This window comes from Parasteatoda tepidariorum, chromosome 10 (assembly GCF_043381705.1).
Source record: "Parasteatoda tepidariorum isolate YZ-2023 chromosome 10, CAS_Ptep_4.0, whole genome shotgun sequence".
Taxonomy (NCBI): Eukaryota; Metazoa; Arthropoda; class Arachnida; order Araneae; family Theridiidae; genus Parasteatoda; species Parasteatoda tepidariorum.
In genome coordinates, this window is record NC_092213.1 from 60,671,531 (window position 1) to 60,688,376 (window position 16,846).

Consider the following 16,846-nt stretch of genomic DNA (forward strand, 5'->3'; position numbering starts at 1 on the left):
CAAGGCTGAAAACATACCATTGAAATATAAATAGATTTATATTTCAAAGGAAGAGTTATTTTTAGAATCGTTCCCTTTTTCACTTCCATATAAGGAAGCAGAAATGATTTTCCTTAATGCGTAAGGATACAAGGAATGTACGACAGTGTGCCTTTTTACCTCAAATCTGTGTTGGTATAAAACGTAAGAACGCATAGTTTTGCGTGTCCTTTTCATCATGATTTGATCCTGATAAGCTGTGCCGGAATTGTCCGGAGTCTTGTCCACTTCCCCTCCTTTGCAGGAGTGGGGACGTGAGCTGTTAGCAATACCAGCCTACATTTAAATAAACCTGTTTAGAACGTCTGATGGCTTAAGACTGCAATTATTTCAAGCTAAATACAACACTGATAACAGGAATGTAGCCCTGTTATTACATATATATAACACAATAAAGACAAAAAGGATAACAGAAAAGAGAGTTAATGAAAAAAAATTAAAAAAAATAATACGCTTTATTTACTGCACATATGTACATAGAACTCACAAAATAAGTTAAAAATATAGAGCAAGTATGGAAAAAATCTATAAAAAAATTTTAAAGAGAAGATGAAAAAATTACTAAAATAAAATATATTTAAAAATAATTAAAATTTAAAAAAGAAGATGAAAATTAAAAATGCTGAAAAACAAATTAAGGTAAAGGTATAATCTCGTAATCAGCTTTTATTCCGCACGCGATTATATCCGCAAAAAAAATAAAGATATTGTGAAGAGAAATATTTTGAATTTGCTGATGAATATCATAAACATATTATTACTGTTAATTCAAATATTATCGAAAACTTAGAACAAATAATTTAATGTTAAAAGGCATAAAATTTAGATCAGTGTTTCCCAACGTGGGGCCCACGCCCCACTGGAACAAAATGGAAATGGGCTGTTTATTATTACTTTAAAAACTAATTTTTAATAATAAAAAAAATTTAAATAACAGTAACAAAAAACAAATTTTTCTAACATTGATTGATCAATTATGCAACTGCAAAAAAAATTTTTAACTATCCCCATACACAAAGCTAAAAATAATTATGCAATTTTCTATTAAAAAAAAGGAGCACTCAAAAAAAAATTTCGAAACAAATAGAATCAAACACGTTAAGTAAAAATATCACGTAAAAACAGAAAATAAAATGTAAAGAAAAAACAGAAAAAAGCAGAAAACGAAATTTATAAAGCGAGTATCGAATTCAAAGAACTTACACGTACCGGAATTTTTCAAAAATGATTTAAAATATTTTCCTAACAAGATTGCCAGATTACAAAATATGAAAACAGAAGCTCAAATTGAGGTAAAAGGATAAAAAGAGGGGCTTTGTTATATATATGTATCCTTTCTCTGATTTAAAAGATTGAAAAATATGTTAAATAGTTACTTATTGTACGTTATTAAAAATTAACTTATTTGATTCGGCCAATCCTGTAATGTTAAAATAAGGGGGTAGTGAGTTCGGTCTCAATATTATTCGGCCTAATAATATTTAAAAAAATTTTAAAATGGTATTGATTAGTCAAAAAAACTAAAAAAAATTCCTAAATAAACAAAATGCCTAAACAATCAAACAGAAATTTGGGTTATAATATAATAAAAGAAACAATATACTTTTTGTTATCGGTTGAATTAAATGCTAAATATTGAAACATTAAATAAAAAAAAATTGGGGAAAAGTAAATTTCTGATAAACGGTAAAATAAACGTCTATTTAACAACCTCTTTCAATTTTCAAATATTACCCTACAGTTAATTTTATGTTGAAACATCTATAAATCGTTGCGAGGAAGATGAATACCATATTTCTGTTTTAAAAAAAGTGATTATCAAATTTTTTTTTATTATATCCATTAGAACTGATTTACTTATAAGTTTCAACTTAGACGCTTTTTTTTAATACTTTTCATAATAATAATGACAGAATAGGTTAAAAGCATTTTAAAGTAAATAAAAATTATCTTAATTTCTCCATTATGATCTCCATTTCTCCAGAACTTAATAGCATTAAATAATTACCAGAGCTTATTATATATTTTAATTATTCAGGTGTCATGCTAACGGTTAAAAATCATTTTAAATCAAATTTATCGAAAAAAGAATAAAATATTAAATTATAAAATTTTTTATCATAAGTAAAAATCTTTTGCGAAAATCAAAGCATTTGACGGCTTTGCCATACATCATTTTCATTTTGATATATTTTAGTTACAAAGGCATCATTAACTTCTTTAAATTTAAAATTGAGTCACCACAGAAAGTATTCGATCGAGAAAAATTGTGGAAATAAATAAAAAAAATTCTGTGGAAATTTCAAGAATTAGAAGAGAATAAACAGATATTTTTACAAATATAATAGTGCTAGCCTCCTTAGGCGAATTGATTGGTCCCCTCTCAAAACTATCGCGTAGAACATACAAATTTTAATGGTAACCAAGCCGAATGCACTGCATAACTGTATTGAAATATTCCAGTTATCTTCAACCCCTCCTCAAGTCCTTACACCTGAATTCGTTTTAAACAATAGGCTAAACAATATTTTTCTCTGTCTAGATCAGTGGTTTCCAACTGGCGACCCGGGGGCCGCATCCGGCCAGCGAACTAAACTATATTAGTTGTCATTTTTTTGCGGACAATTTTCGTAGAAAAATCTATATGGGTTTAAAATACTTTTCTCGTTAATAAAAACCTAAATTCTTCGTTTCTGTGCAATTTATCATACCAACGGTACAAAAGAAATTATTTCTCAAGTTTTGCATCCAAGAAAATATTTATTCAAATACAAAAGTAATCTATTTATTTCATAATGCTTTTTTATAAATATGCTTTTTTATTTCATTTGAATGTTTTTTTATTTCATTTTTTTTTTTTTTTTGGTATTTTGAGAATATAATTTAGCATGTGCATATCGGAAATTTTCTCGAAAAAATTCTCCGATTTAACTTTTTGAAACCACTTATTTTGGACGAAAATATTTACACACACATTTGTAAATTTAAAATGTAAATATCTATTCTCTGGTGGTTGCAGCTGACAAACCTCAATTTTCTCATTGAACATTCTGTGTGGGGCCGTTCAAAAAGTACGTACATCCCGAAGGGGGGGTATTTGCTATTTTGTACGGTTTTGTACGATGGGGAGGGGGGGAGGTATTATACCAAGTACGTACATTATAAGCATACACCAAATTTAAATTTGACTTTTTCCTATTATACATATGTTTGTTCTTGTATTTTTTTTTTTACACGGCGACCACTTGTTAAAATGAGTAAATCGAAATCTCATACTTCTCCACCTTCCATTTCGCGGGCACCATCATTCTTTTCTCCCCTCCCTCTCCATCCCATACACCGACTGCTCGACATCGGACACCTCCTGTGTGCAGTTTTCGAAGAATTTTTTTTAGAAAGGAAGTTGGAATCCTTTGTCCAGCTGTTTGGATTTCTTTTATAGGTAAGCTTTATATTTTAAAACACTGTATTTATGATACAGTGATTATTAAAACACTGTATTTTAAATTATATCTTTGCTTTCAACGTATATTTTAATATATTAACTGCATTCTTTAAATTTCCTAGTTTCTTTATCAAAATCTTTTATTTTTTCCAGTTATTTTTTAACACGTGGTAGCCATGCCTAGCTTTTACTGTTTAAATTTTTTTACTCTTTACAAGTTATGTCAATACTTGTTAGCAGTGTTTGACTTCGATGTTTTAATGCGTTATAAATGATTATTTTTTTATAGTATGTTTTATGAGTCACATTAAATATAGTGGCTTTTAATAGATTATACAGACTTTTGAATAGACACTACGTTATTTTTAGTTTATGTATGGTTTTAAGTGCAGATAAAATGAAGATGTATAATGATGAATTTAGAAATATGTTATATTGTATGTACCCCTATATTTGTATGTGAACGAAATATGTATGTATTTTGTCGTATGTCACCTAGTAGTACAGGGATAAAGAGTCGCTAAATGAATTTTTTTTAGATTTTATCTCCAAAATCAATAGGGATTTATTAATATTTCTGTTAAAAGAATAAAAACCTTTTGCGTCTATCAGCTGCAAATAGTAATTTTTGATGAAATCTTTTTAGACAAAACATAATTTATTTTTCTTTCTGTGTAGCAGGTAATTATAAATTTATATAACAGCTTTTTAGTCATATTATAAATGCATATAATTTTATTTTACAAATTTTTTCATTATTTTTATCATTTTAGTTTATAAATTTTACAATGGATAAAAACAAGAAATTCCAAGAGTTATTTGCACAATACAAGCTTGCATTTCCTGAATTGAAACCTGGAAAATCACAACAGATTGCAAGTGATTTTTGGAATGATGTGAAAACCAGTGACAATTTTGAAAAAAAGGTCGATCAAAAAATACGTGATTTATGTCTTCTAGCGAAAAGAAGAGAAGCACACTTGATTCATTCTGGATAATGGTATAATAATACAAATACTTGACTTTACGTGATTTTGTTTTAATTTTTTGTTCATTTAATAAAATTCTTCAGCTTACGGTAAATAAACATAATATTTTTTTTCAGAATACACAAAATCAAAATGCAACAAAATCTTCAGATTGTTCGAATGTGAATAGTAACGAAGCCAAAACAAGTGAGGCATCATCTTCAAACGAAACCAACAACCTTTGCCAGGATGAGCATAATAAAAAGACAGGCAAACCAAAATTTAAAACACCTGCACAAGATAAATTATCTCAAGAAATCATAATTTTGGAAAGTGAAGTGCAAACACTGAAAAAGAAGCAAAACGCGAATTTGCTGAAAGAAGGAGAAGCAAAAGAGTTGAAAGAAAAGAGGGACTTACTGGAAGAAAAGATAAGTAAATTAGAAAAATTAAAGAAAGAACGAGAACGTGCACAAAAAAACAGATCTAACTTTAAAAGAAAAATTGCTCAAATTTCCGAAAGTGACAAGTCTGCATCGCCTTTGATAAGAGAAAAGAAAGGAAGACCTACCGTTGAGGAAAATCAGCCTGATCTCTTCAAAACTATTATTGAAATTGCGACTTATGGAAGTGCAGCTGATCCAAAGCGCAGAACAGAAACGATTCGTTCTATTAAAACATTAGACGAATTAACTAATGTTTTGAAAACTCAATATGGTTATAATATAAGTAGATCTGGCGTTTATTTACGATTATTACCACGACAATTCAATTCAAGAGAAGGAAAACGACATATTCAAACAGTTCCAGTGAAACTGATGAAAGCACAAAATGAAACTCACAAAACCCATGTGGATTCCAAGTTTGCAGCTGCAACTATACAAAATTTAGAACTGTTGGCATCAATTTTGGGTCCAAATGAGGTTTTTTTCATAAGTCAGGATGATAAATCTCGAGTGCCGATTGGGATAACTGCTGCAAACAAGCAATCACCATTACTGATGCATGTAGAATATCGTGTTAAATTACCGGACCACGACTGGGTAGTAGCTCCATCTCACAAGCTCATTCCTTCCGTGTACGCTCTCATCAACATTGAAAATAATCAAATACAAAAAAAAAGTGCAGTGACATACTCGGGACCGACTTATATAACTATAAGATCTGCTAAGCATTCATCGTCGACTGCCTATTCGCATGCAGCAGATATTGAACATATTTTCGAACTGCCTGCTTTTACTGGATTTTTGAAACAAAATGATGATTCAGTCAAACCTGTGGGGATTTTCACTGTAGACGGAGGCCCCGATGAAAACCCACGGTACATTAAAGTCATCCAAATAGCTATCCATCATTTCATAACGAAAAACCTCGACGCATTATTTATAGCCTGTAATGCTCCTGGAAGAAGCGCGTACAATCGAGTCGAAAGACGCATGGCACCGTTGAGTAGAGAGCTAAGTGGCGTGATTCTTCCGCACGATCATTTTGGTAGTCATCTAAACAATAGAGGTGAAACGATTGATAAAGTTCTCGAAGAAAAAAATTTTGCAGAAGCAGGAAAGGTATTAGCGGAAATATGGTCTGATGTAGAAATTGACAAGTTTCCAGTTATGAGTCAATACATTCACCCGGAAAACTCGGAACTGTGTTCTTCACAAATTCGAGAAAAAGATCTGACTTGGCAAGCTAAGCACGTGAGAAACAGCCAATATCTACTGCAAATCGTTAAGTGTAACGATGAATCCTGTTGTTCTAAATTTCGGAGTTCAATTCTTAAGCTTGTGCCTAACAGATTTTTATCAGCGCCTGTGCCCATAGCACAAACTGATGATGGTCTTGATATTAATCAACCACGAGGAACTTTTCCATCATTATTTTTATCTCAAACGCTGGAGCCAATTGTAAAAGCTGCTGTTAAACAAAAAATAGGGTTGAACTCCATCACAGAAATACCATACGATGCAGCATGCCCATCGGTAGAAGGTGATATTAAACGCAAAATCTGTCCTACTTGTGGTATATATTTTGCATCTTTAACTTGTTTGAAAGATCACAAAAAAATATGCAAATCTCCTTTGCAAATCAACAAAGTAAGACCAGTTCGTGTAGCAGCTCGTCGAGAGAAAGAACTTTTGGTTATCCTCCGAAACCAGGAAAGCGAAGATCATGCAGAGTGGATCGAAGATGATCTCGTTGATGAAGAAAATCTTAATTTTTCATCAGTCGCAGACGAGAGTAACGCTGAATTGGTGTCTCTCGAAAAGCATTTGGAATGTCCTTGGGAAAATACTGTAGATTAATAAAAAAATTGATTGAAAAATTGAAGTTTGATTGTGGGAAAGTATTATGTTGATCCGATAAGATTGTTTTATTTATTGATTCAAAGATAAAGTTGGGTGTTATTGTTTAAATAATTTACATGAATAAGTTATTTTAAATAAATATTTAATTTTATTTAAAACATAATTATTTTAATTTTTATGAAAAAAGGGGGTAGACAAATAAAATGTACGTACTCTAAGGGGGGGGAGGTAAGACCTTATGTACGGTAATGTACGAAGGGGGGGGAGGGGATTAAAATTTCTCCATTTTTGTGTACGTACTTTTTGAACGGCCCCTTACACGCAAATTTAATTCGATTTCAAAACTTTAAATAAATTACAGTGGTTGCCAATAAATTTAGTTTACATATACTTTTTTGACGCATAAAGTTATTTTTATGATTTAATTTATCGCTAATTTGAAAGTAAAGAACTAACCATAATAGAATTTTTACGAAAAGCGTTTTGAGATTTGCTTCTTTTGTTTGAAATTTGTCTAGTATATGGTGAAATTTTATTTGATAATCAAATCAAAGTTTGAAAATTGTCTAGTATATATTGAAATTTTATTTGATAATCAAATCAAAGTTTGAAAATTGTCATATATTTAAAATCATATTTAAAGTCATAATATATATTATGACTTTAAATATGTCATTACATATGTTGCCATAATATATATTGTCATCATATATATATCTAAATATGACTTTAAATATGTCATAATATATATTGTCATACTATATATTTTTAAATATGGCTTTAAATATGTCATAAATATATATTTAAAGTCATATATTAAATTAATTGTCAAGAAGTATTCTACCGATTTTGTTCAAATTTTGTATTTTGTCATTTCGAATATGCTTCGATGTAAAAATCTGCATATCTTGAAATTAAAAAAAATTTCAGCTCTCATTAAATAAATTATTGAAAAATATTAAAGAATTTTTAAATTTTTTTTTTTGCTTAATCGGATAAACGAAATTCATAATTGTGTGCTAACATTTTTCAATTCGCTTTGAAAGTTCCAAAAACATCGTAAATAAGTAAAAAGTAAAATTAACACTAACAGGTTCAAAATTTCGACGGCTTCAAGTTATAGAGGCGATATTTTCAGTATTACGGCTTCTCCGCTTTATCCCGTTTGAGGGTAAAAAAATCCGAATCCCTCGAAAAAAAATATGCTAATTAAGAGAGGGTACAGTTTGTGTGCCCTATTTCTTAATTTGAAGCCATTAAGCCATTCAAGCCATTAAAATTGAATCTCACTTAGTGAAAATCCGATTATTAGATCAAAGGTCATTCAAGGTGCTCACTTTTGTACGTCAGCCACGAAAAAATAGGATTTAGAAAACTTCGCTTTTTTTGCGATTTAAAAATATTATATAATTTGCGATTAAATAAATTGTGATTAAAAACACGAAACAACAAAAGTAAAAAAAATGACTTACTCGTCTACCACTTCTTTATATTTTTATGTTTAGTTTTTCATCTATATTTTTCTTCAAAAATTGAGAAAGTTGATTACCTGCATGCGCATCGTACAATAATCATCTTATCAATATAAATTTAATGTAAAATTATCTTATCTTAATAAGCAAATTTTGTAGGTAATAATTGTTTTGTTTATGCGCAACTATCCAATCATTGTTTTTTTTATTACAGTTGTCTTATTTCTTACAAAGAGTTGCCTTAATTCAAATCACAACTAAGATTAAATTAAAACAAATTTAAACTTTTATATTTTTCATATGATCTTACCTTTTATCAAAACAACTCGTGTTTCAAATGATATAAAAGTTTATTTGTTGAAAACTCACATAAACCTCTTTAAAATAGAAAGCATTAAACATCCAGAGAAAAACTAAAGTGAAATAAATTTCTTCCCGAAATCCTAGAACTTAACTAGATTTGTCTGTTCGTCGACCCCACTACACCACTTTTGCAAAATAAATAGCTGCAAAAAATCTTCAAAACAAGCAAAAAGGCTGCCAACTCAAATATAAAAGTTAAATTGGCTGGTAAGATTTAACGTAGGAAAATACAACAAACGTTGCAATTCCGAATTTAACGCTTAAATATTCATTACTTTTAAAAAGCAAATTGTAATACATTTTAAAATATTTTTAGAATTTAATCACTCATGTGTTGTGTCTTGACGTCCTGGAATATATAATTAAATTTCTATTGCATAATCGATTGTTACTGTAAAAGTTTTGTAAATTGTTATTTTAATTTTTTGTTGTCTCCATTTTTACCTGAGTTCGTATGGTTCTTACATAATTTAAAAAGTTGTGTTAACCCTTTCGCGCCGACTGTCACAAATATGTGCCAGCATTAAACCGTATCAATCATGGTAAAAAGATAAAACTGGAAATCAAAGTAGTTTTTAGCAGTTTATTTGTGGGCGGAGTTATAATTGTTTAATTTATTTAATTCACCATTACTTTGTTCAAAATAAAACTATTTAGTTATACTTTGAATTCACATTGATTATATACCCACCATCATGCCTGCTACACCTCACATGATTCCTTTCTTCATTTTTACCTCATTTCAGGTTCTATTCCGAGCCTACTTCACATCTTTCCTATGTATGTTCCCGTCATGGGATATTTCAAGATGAATGGGAAAAGGGCCATTTAGGCCTCAGATGCCCAGTTCTACAACAACGAACGAACGAACATTGATTATATATGTGATTAAACTAACAATAATTAAAGTAAAAGCAAAGTAAGTCTGTCAAATTAGCAACTCTTACATTTAAGTCACCGTTTTTTATTTATTTACATCCTGATTTGATACGAATGCTTTTATGAATCACCCGTCCCCAAGGGGTTAACACTCAAATAAAGACGTTATAGATTTTTTTTTTTTTAAATTTTAATATTAAATATCCTTCACACAAGGCCCGACGACTAAATAACTTTATTTAAATATATTTATTAAACATAGTGGTAGATACAAACTTAATAAAATGCATTTTATTTCCTACTAGTTTTAAATATTTCAAGAATTCTACGAATCTTGCTTACGTATGAAATTTATATTAACTTTTGTTGTTACATATTAAGTTTATATAATCTTCACCTCCTTTTGTTTTACATTTGAGATTTTCTTGGCTCATTACGCCTTGTTCTTCTGTCTTACCTGTTGTCAATTTGTCATCGACTGTATTGGTTCTTTGACCTATATTAACTTAGGACCTCCGTTTACCTGTGACCTTTTAATGTTTTCTTATGTTCACTTCAGGTACACGTTTTTTTTAATGGTTCACTTTATGTTTTACTGTTCTTGAATACATCAACAGTTTATACTTTGTGTCCTTTATATCCTGTCACAATGTTAATGATCGTTTTGGTTTAGCGACCCAACTTACTCCGTAATATTACTCGTTTTAATCCTATGTACTGCCTGCACATGATGCATTGTATGTCATACTGTACTTTCCTGCGATGTGTTGTAAAATTTTTCATTTGTGTCTTTGGCTCACTATAAGGGANTGTGAAATGAAGCTAAACTAAAATTAATTTTTTAACAATTATGAGAATATAGTTGATTTCATCAGGTTGTCTCTGTTAATTTACTGTCGGTGCAGTTGTACAATGATTGTTGAAATCAAATTGTACTTCTACAGAAATAAGTTGATTTGTCTCATTTAAATGCGAAATGAAACTAAACTAAAATTAATTTTTTAACATCTATGAGAATATAGTTGATGTCATCAGGTTGTCTTTGTTAATTTACTGTCGGTACAGTTGTACAGTGATTGTTGAAATCAAATTGTACTTCTCCAGATATAAGTTGATTTGTCTCATTTATCTCATTTCTCACTGTATTTAAGTTTGCACGTGTTTTTGCATCTCGAATTTGTCAAACTGTCCTTAATTATTTAAGAACACAAGTTGATAAACGATTGTATTAGATCGTTTTATTGGTGTCAGATAATCAATACTTACCGATTGTCACAAAAGCTGACAGTCAGTTTTAAAAACTAATTAAAGAAAAACATAGGGAGATAGACACATGTGGTCTGTTGCACTCTTTGTAGGAAATGAGGAAGTGTACCTTTAACTTAAAAGTTTTCATATAACGTATAACGTTTGTAAACAGATCCGAAGATGACTGAAAAAGCTATAAAAGTAACAAGAATTTGCAACAACAATGTGATTTAGTTTGTAAACAAATTTAATAGTTGACCATGCAGATTATTAAAAAGAATGGTTTCAGCAAAAAACAGTAGTTTAATACTTTTTCCAATTAGCAGCACAATCTGTTGAGACAAATCGAATTTTGAATCTAGTTTTGACCCCGGTCAAATGACGAGGACGACAACTGGGCTGATACTCCTCTGTCTCAAATTTCCCCACCACGACTAACGAGACGACTTTCAGCCACGACAGATTTAAAACTCACATTTCTGGTACACGAGAGTTATTTAGTTGGCTGCCAGGATTGAACTCACGACTCCTAGCTCTGCCCCAGCGTAGTGAATGACACCTTTATCGTCTGAGCTGCTGGAGCACTATTTATTACTTTAATCTGCAATGATTGTAGTAGTTATGTTTAAGATTTACTGTGATTTGTAGCGATTATTGTAGTTGTGTATGTGTTTATTTAAATTTGATATAGACCACAGCGATTCACGCTCTTTAAGTTTAACGGCAATTGTTAAGGGCACTATTTATTACTTCAATATGCAATGATTGTAGTAGTTGTGTTTAAGGTTTACTGTAGTTTGTAGCGATTATTGTAGTGATAGTGTATGTGTTTATTTAAATTTGATATATACCAGAGCGATTCACGCTCTTTAAGTTTAAAGGCAATTGTTAACGGCACTATTTATTATTTCAATATGCAATGATTGTAGTAGTTGTGTTTAAAGTTTACTGTAGTTTGTAGCGATTATTGCAGTTCTGTACATGTTTATTTAAATTTGATATAGACCACAGCGATTTACGCTCTTTAAGTTTAACAACAATTGTTATGGCATTTTTAAAATCAATATGCCGTTATTGGAAAAGTGAAATTTTTATAAAACTCTCTTTCAAAAAAGTTTTAAACACGTATGTCATCGTGAAAAAAAACGAAAGAAAAAGTTCAAACAAATACTTTAAGAAGACTCTCTAAGCATTTCAATGAAATGATAGTTTTTAAATAACTTTTATAGATTTTTCTCTCAGTTTGAGGCGAGTCCTGTTACTTCACATGCGGTGAAGCAAACACGCCACTTCGGAAAGTTTGTTTTCATTCCTAAGAAAATTTCCGCATTACCGGCTTGCTCTATCATTAACTGAATTGTGATGACGGACGTTCGTTTACGCTTAGCCTCAACTTCTCTCTTTTTTTAATGCACTCTTTATTTGAGAGAGTTGAAGCAAGAAGCAATGCCAATGTAACAAAAAAAGGACATTTTCTGTTTTGACCGATTATCGAAAACCGATTGGAAAAAGAGATAATAATAAGGATATGGGGAAAAAAGCGAGTGCTTAGAAATGGGATAAAAATAAAGTAGTAGTGGCTGAATTTTTTTTTGTTCGACTGACTGCTTTTATATTTTATTCGGAAATGGTGGTGGGGAGTTATATGGTAGCGCACTAAATATAACCAGCTCTGTGTTTAAGGGTAGTTCTGATGGAAATTTACCAATTGTTTGCTTCTTTTGCTATACAAAATACATATTATCGATAAAAATATGAAGCTACTGATGTAGCATTCAATACAATGCGATTCGAGTAAATTGACATGCAAAGCTTTGAGCCTATGATATAAATATTGTTGCTATTCGATTTTTATGACTTCATTTTTCCTTTTCTTTAGTTAGATTTTGATGCTCTTTTTTGCTCATTTGACATGGCATTGAAAGTATTAGATTATTTTGCTATATTTTCGTATTTATTCAATGAACTGAATATTTGCCAAGTTTAAATTGGACTTTTTGATTTCTAAACTAAATTTCTTTTTTTAAAAAAAATGATGTTTTAATCTTTTTGACATTTTATTAGTTAGATAATTTACGATGTTAATAAAATAGGATATTATCAATAATCCTTTGCTATACATTACAAGAGCGAAAATTATCTGAAAATTTCAAATCTATCTTTATTTTCTCGGAGATATTATTATTTTCAAAATTAATGCTTCATATGTTTAAAATATTTCAACTGCTTTATAGACTCATTTAATACAACTCCGGAAATATGAGATAATTACGCAGCTACAAATTTAGGAATTTTTAAATTTTTTTTTTATTAAAAATATTATATCAACGAAATAACTTTTTGCATGAAATGAAATTAGGATATATTCTAAAATATTTAAAGTTGCATATAAATACTAGGAAGCTCCACCAATGTTCGCTTCGCATATCAATCCCCATTTTCTGTGCAATAATTTTTGTATGTCGACGATAATCAATTTATTACATCAAAATCAAGAATAGTCGATGTAACGATTCAAAAATTTCTTATTGTATTATCACGGTTTTTTTTATTTTTTAGTCACAAAATTTAAATATTATCCTTATGATTAGTTATTTTATAAGCGTTGTTGAACAGTCGGCCCAATTTTGGGTTTACGACTACTAATGTTCAAGTCCGTAACCTTGTCATTTTGAACCCAACACAGATGACAAGGGAACTCCTAGAGCGAGTATTGGGAGATATTTGCCTTCTTGGAGGACTTTTTTGATGGAGCTAACCCGCATTTGCGTTACATGGAGAGGAAGACCACGAGAGCCTCTCGCAGTTAGCCTAACAGCAAGGGGACTCTAACCCATGATCCGTCTACCACTGAGGATATTTCACGTCAGCACTGTGGTCAGTGCAAACCGGATGCAGATTTCGTATCAAATGGGATTTGAACCCGGTTCGCCTCGTTGGAAGGCGAACGCTCTATCCCCTGAGCCATCGCGGCTCCGGTAGCTGCTATCCGAAAAATAAGGTCCAAGTAGTTTGGTCAAGATAGCTGCCGAAAGTTTAGAAATTTTACTTTTTGCGTATTTCGCCATATTTTAGGAACTTTTTAAGAGAATCGAGAAATTTGTTCCCACAATTGTAAAATTCGTTTATTCAAAGATAATTTCGATGACAAAAACAATTTTAAATGATTGTTTGTTATTATTTTATTTAATAACAGTCGACTTTCAATTGCGATTTATAAAATTTTTTACATCATATTAAAAAATTTAATTTTAAATGATAAAGTAGAACACTTAAACGAAATCGCAAATAGTTCTTCGATTCGCTTAAAAAATTCTTGAGAGTAGACGAAATATGCAAAAAGTAAAGTTAACATTTAAAGAAATTTGTTTTAGAAAACATAGAGAATTGTCGAGTTACGAACTATGTAATTATAATTAGAATAATTTATTAGAAAGGTTGTATTTTTGTGTTCATAATAGAAGTGAGGAAATATTGCCAGTTTTACAGCTCACTTGGAAGAAGGTTAATTTTTTTTTTCGAAAAACCAGTAATAAACATTAAACAATTTAAATAGAAATTTTTAATAGCAATAATTTACAATACCGTATCAGGGGATAAGGCATTCGCCTTCCAATTAGTTGAACGAGGCTCGAATCCCAACGGTGACTGGTCGGTGCGAATTTTTTCAACCGGCTGGCACCGACCACAGTGCTGATCTGTAGTGAATACCTGTAGTGAGACACATTATGGGTTAGAATTCCCTTCTCATCGGGCTAACCATGAGAATTTTTCGTGGTTTTCCTCTCCATGTATCGTAAATGCTACTTAGTTCCATCAAAAATCCTCCCCATGGACTAGTTTATCCCAATGCTTGATCCGGGAATTTCCTTGTCTTCTAGGTTGAGTTCAAAATTACAAGGCTACGATGTTTAACACTGATAGTCGTAAACTCAGAATTGGGCAGGTTATAATATAAAATAAAAATTAATCATAGCAATTAAATTCTAGAATACTCTAAGACAATTTAAAACTAATAAACTCAAAAAACTTTTTAACTTACCAAATGCTATGATTGGTTAAATCCTTCTTAAAGACACTTATTTTATCACATAATTCCACACCTACATATACACTTTTATTGATTTTATTCGGTATAAAATCAACGATCGAATAAATAATATCTTTTACTAAATCTTACTTCTCGAATTCGATAATGGATATGGCAAGCCTTTCACTTCAAGAGATATTCTTCACTCATTGTGTAAATCAGATATTTATAGATCCAAACTCATTATTGTATATGTTTTTGACTGGTGCGCGAATGCCTCGTAACTCTCTCTATTGATCTATTTTTATAACTTTATTGTTCTTTGGCATAACTGAAACGGTATACTCTACTTTAAATCGATATAAAATATTCTTTTTGTTTCATATTCCGTGAAATGTATTTCGAGAATAAAGGTTGAAATTACTTTTACACTCCATCTGTTTTATGTTTGTGTAGTCTCGCTCGATTGTTAAAAATTAAGCGTTTAAATTATTGATTGTTATGATTTGTTTTTGGCAACGCTGTTTAGTAATTCTCAACGCTTTACTTGCATGTTATGTTTCAAGCCATATTTGTTGAATTTTAAGTACCATTGATCTTAAATATTAAAGGGGAAATATTTTTGATAACTATATTTGGTATGCTGTATAGTTGATCAAAGCAAAAGAAAAAAAGAAAAGAAGGAAGAAAAAAAACGTGAGCGAAATACCGAAACGAAAACCTAACTCAGTTATCTAAACAATATGATCCTGATGCACTATGCAATATCAGACCTAATGTATTTGATTTTCTTCTTTGTGAACAGTACTATAATGCATAAAATCCCGTGAAATTGAGTTACCCTTTAAAATTAACTTAACTTAATTACTCAACGGGAGAGTAGGGTATACTTTGTGCTATGTAGACAACAATATATCAGAATCAGGTTGTTTAGACACTGAGAAAAGTTCTTGGTTAGAGAATTGGATCTATAGTATGCCCGTTTCTGAACTTTGCTCACGTCATTTTTTGCTTTAATTAACCTAATAAGTTTAAGCAACTAATAACAGCATGAAGCTTATAAATTTTTTATTATATTCATGTAACGTCTGTGTAAGTAGCTTGCAGTTATAGTTATGTGTAATTTAATGAACCTTAATTTGGTGACACAGGAAAGTCAAAATTCATTCATCTAACGTGAATAAAATGTTTAAAAGAATATTGTATTCGATAGTTAACTTTACTAACCCCTTAACGATCGGTTAATTTTCGAGAAAACGGTCATAAAAGTGTCTATTTTTTTGGCTTTTGTATTTGTATTACGTATTTGATTAGTGCTGATATCTAGTTTAAAATAAACTAACTATCTACAATACCTTAAAAATATCCTGGTACTGCCATCTGGTGTGTAAAAGAAGAAATAAAATGTTTTCCGAGCAAAAGAAATGAATTAGTTTTATTCTTATTGGCGCGTTACTACTGAATACTCCAGCCCGTCAATATCACGGGAGCGAGAAATAGAGGGCGAAACCTCACCCCGTCATTTTCACGAGAGCGAGAAGGAAGGGGCTAAAGTCAAAAATGTACATTAAACCTAATTCCCTTAGGTCAACTGTTAAACCACCTATCGAGGCAAAATTTCTGAATGAGTGAGCATACGATGTTTCAAGAGAATGTTTTTCTTCTTTCTAATGCCAACTTGGAGAATAACCTTTCTTCATACAAGCATCTGAAGGGCAGATTTGCTGGCCACTCTTTCAGGGGTACTGTGATGCCAGAATTGGCATACGCATATTTATTTTCTATCTTTTAAAATATCTTTCATTACTTAAGCTGATTTTTTATTAATAGAATTACATTTAAAAATCAATCAAAAACTTAATCTTTTTAAGCGAACATAAAATATTTATTTCTTCTCTTCCAGATCAATGTAACGGATACTTTCTTTTTATTTCATTATTATGCAGACATATAAATTCACTGTCGCCTCTAATCGAAAACAAAAATCTATTTATAACTTTTTATTCTAATTTTCCAACGGCTAAATGTTTCGGTTGCATGGTTATAATAATTCACATAAATTTGTTGGCGACTCGTGATCGCCAAGGTGTTCTTTT

At 30.6% G+C, this 16,846-nt stretch overlaps 2 protein-coding genes across 2 annotated transcripts in view; one reads left to right on the forward strand and one right to left on the reverse strand.

Moving 5' to 3' along the window:
* The window catches only part of LOC107457501 (serine-rich adhesin for platelets), a 53,719-nt gene that overhangs the window by 28,772 nt on the left and 8,101 nt on the right, over positions 1-16,846 (reverse strand). The window lies entirely within an intron of this gene.
* Positions 3,516-7,071, forward strand: LOC122269115 (uncharacterized). The gene is made up of 2 exons (XM_043040752.2): positions 3,516-4,484; positions 4,590-7,071. Exons 1-2 carry the CDS (start codon positions 4,434-4,436, stop codon positions 6,753-6,755), a joined length of 2,217 nt encoding a protein of 738 aa, XP_042896686.1. The 5' UTR covers positions 3,516-4,433; the 3' UTR covers positions 6,756-7,071.

Excerpts from the sequence above, each read along its gene's own strand:
- LOC122269115 (XM_043040752.2), top strand. The coding sequence starts at position 4,434 with ATGTCTTCTAGCGAAAAGAAGAGAAGCACACTTGATTCATTCTGGATA. Across the intron at positions 4,485-4,589 it reads TTGATTCATTCTGGATAATG|AATACACAAAATCAAAATGC; the intron begins GTATAATAATAC and ends ATTTTTTTTCAG.